Source organism: Barbus barbus, assembly GCF_936440315.1.
Source record: "Barbus barbus genome assembly, chromosome: 26".
Taxonomy (NCBI): domain Eukaryota; kingdom Metazoa; phylum Chordata; class Actinopteri; order Cypriniformes; family Cyprinidae; genus Barbus; species Barbus barbus.
Window position 1 is genome coordinate 5,215,391 of NC_136754.1, and position 12,909 is coordinate 5,228,299.

At 36.3% G+C, this 12,909-nt stretch overlaps 1 protein-coding gene across 1 annotated transcript in view; it reads right to left on the reverse strand.

Annotated features, from left to right (window-relative positions):
• Positions 1–10,116: 10,116 nt before the first annotated feature.
• The window catches only part of LOC306845719 (glypican-1-like), a 71,177-nt gene continuing 68,384 nt past the window's right edge, over positions 10,117–12,909 (reverse strand). The window contains exon 9 of the mRNA XM_079378677.1: positions 10,117–12,907. Within this exon, the coding sequence (XP_079234803.1) occupies positions 12,699–12,907 (209 nt within the window). The 3' untranslated portion in view covers positions 10,117–12,698. The remainder of the gene's footprint in view (positions 12,908–12,909) is intronic.

Genomic DNA, 12,909 nt, shown 5'->3' on the forward strand with positions numbered 1-12,909 from the left:
CACAAATTTTGTCTGAAGCAATAAACAGATGATTGTTAGATGATTGAAAGAGATGATTGGCATGTTGTTAAAGGGCACTGTCCATCTTTATTGATTAATCTGTGACCATATCGAGTCATTAACTTTACCATAAAACTTTTTCCTTTCTCTTAGGATATAGAGCCTGGGTTTGAAAAAACTTGTTGCCGAGGCAAAGAGAGTTCAAATATTGTAATTTAAAATATATTTTGTACACAATTTCTATTATATATATATATATATATAGTGGCGGGAGGAGCCAGCGACAGACACAGTGGGTGTGGCGTCAAGCCTCGGAGAGGTTTTTATTAAACAATAAAAAGGGAAATTAAAGTGTCCAAGGGGAAAAGTGTCCAAATAAACGGGGAATCTGGTGTCCTCGTTGTGCCGCGGGGCTCGTGAAGGAGGGTAGTGTTCGTCAGGGAAGGGTCCAGGGAAGGGGCGGAGTCCGGTGGCCGCACGCGCTCCCCTCTCGGGGCCGGGAGCGAGTGGCGGCGGCGTCTCTTGCGCGGCTCCTTACATCTCCTGGATTCCCGGCGCTTCTGGGGGATTCGGCGGCCCGGCATCCTGACCCGTCAGCCGCCTAACGGGTGCGGCAGTCCTGCTCGACGCACCCTTCCTGGACCCACGAGGACTCCAGCGTGCATGCACGGGGAAGAGACCGGTCTCCCGAGGAGAGGCGCGCTCGGCGTTTAAACGGCGGCGGTGATGAGGCTCTATTCACGTCAGGTGCGCCTCATCACACGCCGCCAGCCCTGCGTGTTCAGCGCCCCTCCTCTCACACACCCACTCCCGTCGGGAGCCTGGTGAAGGGCGGCGAATACGGGACGGGGTGGTGATGATGGACAGGGGGGGATGCACTCGTCACAATATATATATAAATTGAATGTACATTTTTACATATACATTATTACATACACACAAACACACGCAGACTTTTGAAAAAATATTGATGCAAATTTAAAAAATGTAATTTCTACATTTAAATTATTTTATCAAATTTAAATATATAAAATGTTAATGTTATATTTTTCATGTAAAGATTATGAAAACATGAATGAATAATGGAGTTACTCCACAAACCCATCTGTATCCTTAATTCTGTAAAAAAAATAAAAAATCATAAAATACTTTACATAATATATATTTAATAATATTTAAAAAATATTTTGAATAGATTTTAAAATACACATGCAATAAAACATAAGATACATATTGTATGTAAAATATCATTATGTATGGATTTTACAAAGATAGGATGTACATAATGTACAGAAACATCTACGTAGAATAATTGTCACACTTGGTTTCATTTGTTGTTTTCATAATATTGTTTTATCAATATTATTTAAAAAAATTGTTGCATATTTTTCATGTTTTGTATATAGACAGACAGACTAAATAGCCTGATGTTATATGTATGAGGCAAACTCACAATTTTTGATGGTCTCACATGATCAAAAGGCCTCAGATGTCTCAATGTTTCCAGCGGAACAGCTGGACAGATGGTTGCAGGTTAACACAGCGGTGGTTCCCTCACTGCACCAAACCATTTCTGACTCACCTGAGATCTCCCAAAAAGTTATTTCCTTTCCCTCTCTCTCTTTTCTTTTTTTTTTTTTAACCAGTCAAATAAGAAAGGCTGAGTAGTTTTGGAATATGGAATATTGACTTGGTCCTGTTGGGCTCCACCAGGTTGATTTAACAAGAATTTGGAAGGTAAAATGAAACCATGAGCGCATGACGGAGTTATTCTGCACATCCATCCGTGTCCTTAATTTTGTAAATAATAAGAAAACTAGCATCTCTCCTGAAATAAAGAATATTGGGTTGTAATGGAATTTTGTAATGACTATAACCTTCTTAATGGAACCAAGCTGGTTTCAGATTAGACTCTAAATATGTGTGAATAATAGTATCTGAATGAAAGTGTATTTGCATTGCAATTATCTTTTTACAGAGTTTGCGTGCCAACACGTTTAATGGGTTTAAGACTTTAAGTCTGATTATGCATTTTTCTGTGAATATACTGTAGATTAACACACATCCACTGCAAAGATATAACATCCTATAATGCAACACTCAACTTTACCACCCATTGCCAGACTGTCATATGAACATTAATGTCAGGCATGCCCTTCTCCATTAACTAAATGTTCACAGGAGTTTATTCATCTAAAATTTCTGTCTAGTTTAGACTAAATGTTTTTATTCTAGCTTTTTATTCTTTGCAAATCTCCACGCACTGTTTTTTCAGTGAAGATTTAATCTGCATTAAAAATTAAACAATATTTTGCTTCATTACAAAACAATTTCTGCAGGTCGCGAATGAAAAGCAATTTTATGAGTGTTGTATTTAATGTTCCTCTGTAATGAGTTTATTTCAATATGCCACAGATTCTTTTCCATAATGAATAGCCATTTTCACACAGTGCTGCTATTGCTGCTCCTCAATAACCACATGAAATATGACAAAGACTGCTAAAGCCGCTGTGCTCAACGCAAAGCCATATATTGGTGAATGTTGTCCTCTTTTATGCTAAAAAATGTTTGATGCTTTCTAGTAGTTTTCTTTTCTGGTAGAAGTTTTTAGTTGCTGAAGTTAAGTTTTAAGGAGTCGATAAAAATGTCATGAACACTTGAAATAAGTGAAACTGTATCAGCAGTATGGTAATGGATCTGTCTGTCAGTTTTATACCTGGACAGCATTTTGGGGTGTGTGATATAAAATGTGGCTTGCAGGGAAGCCACCAGGGTTTGTTTTTTATTTTTATTTTTCATATTAAGTTTCAAGACTTTGCTCAGCTGGCCTCAGCACTGTTTAAACCTGCAGTGTTATCCTAAGGGATAAACAATGTCTCCCTCTTTCTTTCTGTTTCACAAACTTCAGCATGGCTACAGTAAAAATGTTCTAGAAGCTCAAGACGTTCTCCAGGATTGCTGAGAATTACATCAGGTTTCAAACTCACATCCTTTCTTCTATGGAAACATGTGCCCCCAAACACCCTCATGTATAATTGGATTTATGATTTTTATCTAATAATATTAAAATATGACATGATTTCCCCTACCGAATTTGCTGAACTTAGGTTGAGTGTGTCTCTCAGGATTTATGCACTCAGAAAAGTATTGTGGTGTAACACAAGGCTAATACCTTGATATATAAAATAAAAAATATGTAATATTTTTATTTAATAAAGATTTCAGTAAAGACCTTTATCAAATTTATCAGTAATGGATGCTGAACATTCTGATTTGCATCACAAAAAAAACACATTAAAATAGAAAAGTTGTTTTAAAAATGGTAATATTTCACAATATTGCTGTTTTGAATGTAGTTTGAGCAAATCAATTCAGCTTCAGTGATCATAAGAGTGAACTTTTTTGAAAAAAAAAAAGAAAAAAAAAAATCACACTGAGCCTAATTGGTAGTGTTTGATTTACATGTACAGTACTTCAAAAGATGATACTACTGAAAAATAAAATAGATAGTACACAGTACTTTTTTGTTTGTGTAGTAGAGACTCTACAGTTGATTTTCTGTTGTTCATTGCATCAGTCTTGCAAAAAGTCATGTACTGCCCACCAATGGACAGGGGGAGAATAGCAGCTCATGCATCTGTCATTAATGTTTTCAATTCCAGCATAAAAAAGATAAATGTTTTATGGAATTACAATGAAGACTGTATCTTTCAAGCTTCAAAAATGGCACAAGCAACAAAAGTAGTCCCAATGACTTGTGCATTATATTCCCAGGTCTCTTGTGTTTAAGAAACTGACATTTAAAGGTGAAAAATGTTAATATCCTTGGTACGTTCTCAAGTCTTGCAATGAATGATTCATGAGTAAATCAGTTAAAGTTTTTAATGAATCAGTTAATCTGAATCACAAAACTGGTCTGAAATGATGTAGAAGGACAAATGCATAGACAAATCATACTCTGTATGAGTCTGATTTACACATTCTCTATAAATAAGGTGGTTGCTGCAACACTGAGCCTTTTCTGTTGCTCTATGTAAGACTATATGGGCCATAGGAAAAAAAATCATCTGTTTTCTGGCTTTTCTGTCTGTTGTTAAAATATATACTAGACTTTAACCTGCTCCACTCCATCAGAGCCGGTGGAATTGATTATCTTTGTGTGAACTGACCCAGTACCGGACCAACCAAGCAAGTGAGCTGGAATGTAGGCCAACCTCACAATTATCTGAGAAGTTCAGACGCTCTCTCCTTGTCTGGCTCTCTCCTCCAAATGCCTTTAAGAGGTGGATGTTAAAGCCACCCAGTGTTAAAGTCAGGAGAGACTCGATTCTATGAAACTTGAACGGTAGAATGTTTTCAAAATGCCTTACTATAAATATATTTTCTTACAGACACTTTAATAATTGTTGATAGTTCTCAAGTTACAAGTAAACCTGTGCTATGAACAGCATCTGTGGCTGATGTTGAATACCACAGTAAATAATGTTGACTCATGAAAGTCTATTAGGCAATATTGAGTAGCCTACATTGAAGTAGAAGATGCAATAATAATAATAAATAGATGACAGTAATAACAATAATAATGATGATAATAATAACTATGTGGCAATAATGTCATTGATCTTGAACCCAAAAATGTCTTTATTATAAATAACCACTGGATGGCAGCAAAGGTTTGGCTAATATTTAAAAATGGTTCGTTCCATAAGAACATCTAACAGCTTCAAATCTGCATTTGTTTCTATAAAATCAACAACATTAATAAGCAGCACTATTTAATTTTTACAGCAGCTTTGAAGCTTGAAATGCATCAGATGTTACTGGATCAAAACCGGCTAAACTCTTATTCAAACGTGAGAGGTTTATTGTGAAAACAAGTGATGCATACTGGAAAGTCCTGCTGAGAAAAATGTATAAAGGAATAGATATGAGACGTACACAAACAAACTTAGCTTGGGTAAATATTCTCACACACGGAAAAAAAGGTTAATAAATGGGTTTAATTACAGTCTTTAGTAATATATAATATCCTAGCCCGTTTAGATGGTGTGTATTACTAAAGCAAACAACTATTGCTTTTTGGGGGATTCAGCCTGGAAAAAAAAAAAAAAAAAGTTTTTTCTCATGTCTTTACATTGCTTGGAGCATTAAAAAAATAAAATAAATAAATAAATAAATGTAGAAAATTATATTTCATTCATAATGCTGCCTCATTTTTTTTGGGGACTCAATTTTTTTTTATAAAAAGACATGAATGAACATGGGATGAACAAAAACAACTGATTTTTAAAAATCACCAATAAATTTTTAATTTTTCAGATTATTATTTTTTTTTTTTACCAAACTTTGTATAAAGATGATTCTCAACTATGTTATAACAGAATTATTCAATATACCATTTTTCTTTCTGCAAAATGTGTGTAAAATGGCCATAAACAGGTTCTCTCATTATATACAATGTATCTATAAATTAAATCTAATTTGCATATTAATCTGTTTTTGGGGCAACATGTAATGAAAAAAGAAGTGTAATAATGGGAGTAATAATTGACAAGATTTTCATAATAATATATAATATTTCATAGAATATTGAAATATAATTTCTTTCCCTATTAATTTGTTATGTCTCCCAAAATGCGTAATAAACATGCTTTTAGTTCAGGTGTCCTCATATAAGGACATGTATGAAATAAATGTCCTGTTTCGTAACAGAAAGTCATATTTTGATTTGAAACCCCATAACATTTTCCTGAGATGTTGATTTATGACACACAATTTAGAAATTTAAATAATTACAAAATATTATCATATTTCCATAAGAGTGTCACTAAATTAATTTTGAAGACCAAGGAGAGGGAGTGGTCATAGTGAAACATCCAAACATTTAGTATCTCCGAAAAGCCGTGAATGTGCTCTGTACAGGACATCCTGACTTAAAACTGTGGCATGTAGCATATAGGGGGTGGGGAACGTTGATCCTGGAGGGCTACTCTCCTGCAGAGTTTAGCTCCAACCCTGAAAACCCCTGGGAAAAAAAATACCTAATTGCATCCTGAAGACCTTTATTAGCTGGTTCAGGTGTGTTTGATTAGGGTTGGAGCTAAACTCTGCAGGGACACCGGGATCAACGTTCCCCACCCCTGTCTCAGAGAAATTCACTAAATTATAATGTCGCCATCCAATGATTTTTTACGCCAGCTGATGGCGGCAAACGATCACTTTTACATCTATAATATTTCCTCCATTGTGTAAACAGCTAAACAAAACCTTACGGTTAAGCCTATAGGCGATAAACACTCACAAAAAGGACTGAAAACGTTCACAAAAGAGATTCACTTTGGGGAGGTTTGTTTAAATCACTCAACTTTAAGTGTAAACTTTGTTATATAGCTCATCCGGTCTTTGTGCTACGAACAAAAATGAAACTCCAAAATGATTTTGAAGAGATGCTATTAAAGGTTTGGCTGGTAAGTAAGTAAGTAAATAAATAAATAAAATCCCATATATTTATATTGAAAAGGGCATATCTATGGACCAAAATATCATAGAGACTTTATGGTGGAGTCTTTTGACTTAGTGACCACCCAAAACATCCACATAGCAACATGCTAAAAAGATTTGGCAATCACAAAACAAATCCATGGCAATCATTCAACACTTGGGAAGCACCTCTCACTTATTGTCTCAGAAAATATATATTTAAAATCACGATAATGCAAGTGCCCAACAAGTACAACCCATGTGTGTGTGTGTGTGTGTGTGTGTGTGTGTGTGTGTGTGTGTGTGTGAGAGAGAAGGATTGCTACTTAAAAATCTTGAAGAAAACCATATCCAAAATTATGCATGGAAAACAGACAGACCGTAACTTTCTTGTCTTGCCTTCAGTGACATATTTCTGGAAGGTGGTACAGTCAAAGTAAACAATAAACTTGTATTTTACAGTGTTCCCGAAGACACTGCACAAAATATTTGAAAGAATTTTCATTCTGTCAGCAAGGTCAAGGCCCTCTTAATGTGAAACGCTATGAATCATTGAAGAGTTCACTGATGTGGATAAATAAGAGCAATGGTCAATTTAGTCTAGCGAGAAAGGAATGTTTAACAGAGACGGAAGAATGTCTGAAAGATATGCAGCTCCTGAACCGCAAATACAATAAAATAACGTTTGGACTCGCTCTTAAAGAGCCCAAATAAGAACCGTATGGCATTTTATTTCTGGCCGGTGGCTCCACAAACACGAGAGGAATCTCAGATGTGGAATACAGCGCTGTTGATGTTGGACAAGCACATTGTCACATTATTAACCATCATCCATCTGGAGGTGGGAAGAGATACGCTTCAGATCTTCCTACAGCCATCCATTGCTCTGAAAGATAAACACAGAGGATGACATGTTGTCACATTGAAGCTTTTGTTTCATGGGGAGTCTGCCTGGTATCAATCTGTTGGAGGAAGACAGCGGAAGCGGATGCGGGGTGTTTGGAGCACACAGGACAAAGAGGATACGCATCGCATTGTCTGCTGACCAGATTTCCTCAAAGTGAGGGACATGCAGCAGGGCCTTCATGTCACATAAAAGAGATAGGCTTCAAACACACCAATCTGAAGTTGGGCAGAAGGCCTTCGTGTGGGGTGTGGAAAAGAACGTCAGGTTCAAACGATGAGGAAGGCGTAGTTCTTCATATAGCTCTATAATGATTGAAAGTTTTCTGTTGTGGTGCAGTGATGGAATCCAAATGGTAATACTTTACTTTGATTCATGGGATTGTATGATTACACTGTGGTATTTAAAGGGTACTTCAAAGAGTAGTGTCCAAAAGCGTGGTATGTGATGCAACTGGAATCTTACAAGTGGATTTGTTGATAAAGGAATAACGATATTAAATAATGATAACTTAAAGCAAATACAAATTCAATTAAGAAAATACAAATGAGATCTTAGAAGTCAGTAATTTAAGAAAGAAGTAGTATGTTCTGCATAAGTGCCTCCGTGTAATGACAAAATGTGCTTTCCTTTGAAAGATAGATGTGTCCAGTGTGATGTTTGTTTGGTTACTTTGATTAACACAAGCCACACATTAACACATTTCGACTGTCAAAATAACCACAGTACTACAAGAATGGTACTTGTTGGTAAGGAACAGCCAGAGATGGTTAGAAAAACAAACCAATTGTATATCTAAAAATCAGAAAAGTGTAAAATCACATGGAAAAACAGATGCAATTTTCTATAATCAGTCCCTGTTTGAGTATTTGCCAGTTTAATTTGGTCTAGACTGTGTCATGGAAACAAAATGGATATAAAACCCTATGTTTCTTAATGTAGAAATTATCCATCTGCTGTACCGAGCGAGCATTGGGTCTGCATGTTCTGGGAAGGAATAAGATGCTATTTTAGTCCCAGAATGAGAGATAAGAGTTTTCTGCCTCTCTGCAGAGCAGCTCACAATATAAATGATGTCTGTTCCAGTAATCAACCTCCACAATTGGGTGAAATTAACACAGACCCACCTGATCAGCAGGGAAAGAGAAAGAAACCGCATGAGCCAAACATGTCAAGAGAGAGAGAGAGAGTTGTAGAACAAATGAGATTATGCAGAATAATCAATGAGACACTGGTACTGATCCCAGAGCAGATACACTGGCATGAACAGATTGGCACAATTAGACAGGAAATGGCTGTTGACATCATCAGTCGTGTAGAGGGCACAGATGGGCTCTACCCTGGAGACGAGCAGGTGAGAGGGAGGAAAACATTGGAACAGACCCTCATAGCTGAGAGGAAAATATTTTAAAAGGGTCGGTGTGTTCTTTTGTGGTTTTCAGCCATAAAAGAGTGAAAATGGTGTCTAATTGTTTCTCACACTTAGTATATTGCATAAATAATGTAAATAAATCAGAAATGGATAGTTTTGGTCTTAAATTTCAGTCTCAGGACTGTTTAAGACATTCACATACATACTGTATACAGTTTCATAATAAGGGCATATCGCAGAGAAAATATCTGCCAGGTCCGTGGGTTCTTTGCAAAAGAGTTATGTATTAGTTTATGTATTATAAAAATATTGTGTTAAAATTGTAGAAATTTTTTTACAATATCCTGGACCGGTTTTTATGTTCTCTGCTGGTGCAGAGCTATGATAAAGACTATAGTGACTTTGATGATAATGCTTTGGGTTGTTCTGCAAACATTTTTGTTGAATGAGAATGAAAATAAATAGTTTGTAAATGGTTTGGTTCAAAAACCAAAATGATTTAAATAAATTGCATTTCCATTAAGTTGAGGGGGGTTCCTCACATCCTCCCTCAACCACACTTTAAGAAATGGAGGGTGATGAAGAAACAAACTAACCTGTGTTCATATCTGAAGTACTGTAAGTAAGGTGACATCTATTCAAGGGGATGTCTGAGGGTGATCTCAGAGGTCCATGGTCATCGTAGGCATCTTATTGCTTGCTTGCAGTTGCCATGTAGTACCTCTTTCTATTGAAGCATTAGATTGATAGCAGGTGATTATCTATAATTAGGGGGAGTGGACATTCAAGTTATTGGTTGTGTATGCATGTTGTAATCATATCAAGTAGATATGAAATGTTTTCCACATTCAACATTTTTACAATTGCATTAAATTGTGTTTGTAATTAGCAACATGCATATATGTTATAAAATTAACTAAACTAAAATGTTTTCACTTTTGGTCTCAAGATGTTTGGACCTCAATGTTTATCAAAGTACCATGGCATTACCATAGTTTACCCTGATGTTTTAATATATGATGGTTTGTAGTAGATAATTTCATAATGAATTCAATAATAAATAATTTATATATATTAGTGCTGTCAAACGATTAATTGCCATTAATAAAAAAATCTAAATAAATGTTTTTGTTTACATAATATATGTGTGTATATTGAGTATATTTATTATGTATAGATAAATACAAACACATGCATGTATATATTTCTGAAAAATATGTTAGGTTTATATATTAACTATATGTATATATCATATAAAATACAAGGATATAAATGTATATACATGTAAATATTTTCAAAATATATACTGTATGTGTGTATTCACATATACATAATAAATATACACAGTACACATATATATATATTGTGTAAACAAAAACTTTTTTTATAGAATGATTCAAAGCACTTGGGTATCATCACTCATATCTGTGTGTTGTAAGCGTGTGCGTGAACAAAATGAACGTGACACAGATATTTTCAAAATCTTTTGAACTATATAATTGACACAAGGGTTTTTCTCTTTCTTTTTAAAGAACATACAACAACAATGGACAGATCATTTCCTCAGTCTCTTCAAAATGTTCTACTTTCAACCTTAAACACATAGTTTTTTTAGTTTTTTTTTAAACAAACAAAAAAACAAATAAAAATAATAAAGTATATACCAGAATGCATTTTCATTTTCTCAGCACATTTTGACAATATCAGCCACATTCCTCAGTAAAGAGCGAGTGGCAGTGCCACCGTTACGCAATTACACCTAGAGGTGGGACTCTTTAGCTGACCTGGGGTCAGAGTACTAACTGTCAATGATTTAACAAACATGCTAAAGACAGTTAAGACTGATTTCAGGTCAGATCTCTCTACAGATAGTTAGTGAATTGTGCCACGGGTCCATTTTTTCAACTACATCTGATCCAATCGATCAACAAACAATCCATAACACTGCCTGTGGGATATTTCTCTGTTATCGACCCCTGATCATGTGATGTAGTCATGCGGATGTGGCCGTGTGCGTCATGCAAAGTGCTTTTCTAAACTGGAAGAAAGGGGATGTTGTTCTCCATCTCAATGACCCGGTCAGATCTTTATGCCACTTTATGGTGACCGAAACTGCAGCACTTTCTCTGCAAAGCCAAAGCAACCTTAATCAGTTACATCACTTCCTGTAGCCTCTACAAACGCAAGGTTCATTAAAAGAGCCAAAAATAACACTCTTTTCAGGTTTGGTCAAAAAATACGTCATTCTCTCTTAGGCCTGAAACTCTATGCAAGTACGAGAACACAAATACTTCTAGCTATGCTTGATTTTACATTGCGCTATGAAATTAGCCAAAATCCATCCGTTATCCAAACCAATGTTTCTGTAGGGTCACGGAAATGCTGGAAAATAGCTTCAGTGTTTATAATGAAACATAAGTAAGGTGCACTATGGGTATTAGGCAAGTTTTAGCAAACGTTTTACCTACTATCATAGCATATTAATAGTTTGAAGTGAATTTAGCTTAGCAAGCTAGTTCAAGTTAGTCCAACAGTCAACACATTTATAGCTATAGCTACCTTAACAACAACAACATTTGATTAAATAATGCAAACATTGGTGCTAACGCTGTCGCCCCCTTGGGTACTAAGATGTGCTATAGCTACACTGATGCAAAAATAGTAGTATGCATGTTTACATTATTTGCGTTTACATACTTGCATAGAGTACGATTGTAAAACTGACAGATTTTTGTTGGTAAAAGGTTTCGTAAAATGTTGCGCAACACCGTTTTCACATCAACATTGTGTGCGTACCATAAACAACCCAACTTGTCTGCAAACTAAGAGCAGGGTGTGGGGCTGGGAAATATTTGAGACACACATCCGTGACTCACTGAACTAATCAGATCTGACGTGGATGCAGCATGTATTGCGTACACGTGTATATTTGTATAATGAGTACTTACAAAGCAATGCTTTCTCTAAAGTGCACTCACACAGAACACACACACACATCTCTATGAAGTTTGAATCAATATCAAATTAACAATGTCCAGAAACCCCTCCACATCCCTCCGGTTTCGAGTCTTTCATTCTCCGGCTTGTCTTTTCCCGCGTGTAAAATCCCTTTCTGAGATGACGGTCATTATATATCTGTCCCACGGATTAGAGCACATCGTTTCGCAAAACACGCCCGTCTCTTTCTCATTGCTGGTGCATTAACGTTTAATCCCAAATATTGCTCTAGTGCTGTTGAGGGTCCTCAAGGATATACTGAAAATGTGACTGTGGTTAGTACACGTTTATTTACATCCAGAGTAAATACATGTTGTGTTTTCTTTAAAATGGCCCCTGAAACCCATTTGCAAAGCAGAGTGCGGAAACTAGTACAATAAACGAGAGAGAGACCGAGAGAGTGTGTGAGACAGCTGGTCTTCACGAAATAAGACTCAGTAAAGCTTGTTTTTGTGATTTTAAAGGTTTTAAAACAAAGATAAGAAGAACACATGGTTCATTCAGAGGTTTTGTTCACTTTGATCGAATGTTGAAGGACATTCTCAAGCTTGAGCGGCCAGAGACGTCTTATCTTTATGGGTCTTAATTAATAAATAAATATAATCTAAAAGGATTTTTACGTAAGGATAAACCAGCATGTTTTGTTTGTTGGGGTGAATTTTCATAACTATTGTTACAGATTGGCGCATTCTCAGAGACCTTTTTCACCACAGACATAAAGACAAGCAAAAGACCAGCTCTAGGGGTGTCATATATCAAATAAGAGACAAAAAAGTACACAGATCTAAGAATATTCCATGATGTTCTTATTCAAGACAAAAAAGTGATGCATTCGCCGGTTTCCGTTGATGTTTGCATGTTTGTTTTGGCAATGTGACTAACCCCGCCCCTCCACAATCCAACCCAGTCCTGTACTCAGTCCCAGTTGGTGGAATTGCCTGCCAATTATCGCCTAAGCAAGACTGTGACCAATGAGAGAAGGTAGAGGCTGACGCAAGGAAGGTTCTGGCTGCTTCCTCCATTCACCACCTTCTTGTTCTCTGACGGATAGGCGTATACACTGGGTTTGTCTGTGTTTGGGGCCGATAAACGTGGATCACGGGAACACTGCTCATCAGCACACATTCCACTTCCTGAACCGCTGATATCATCACCT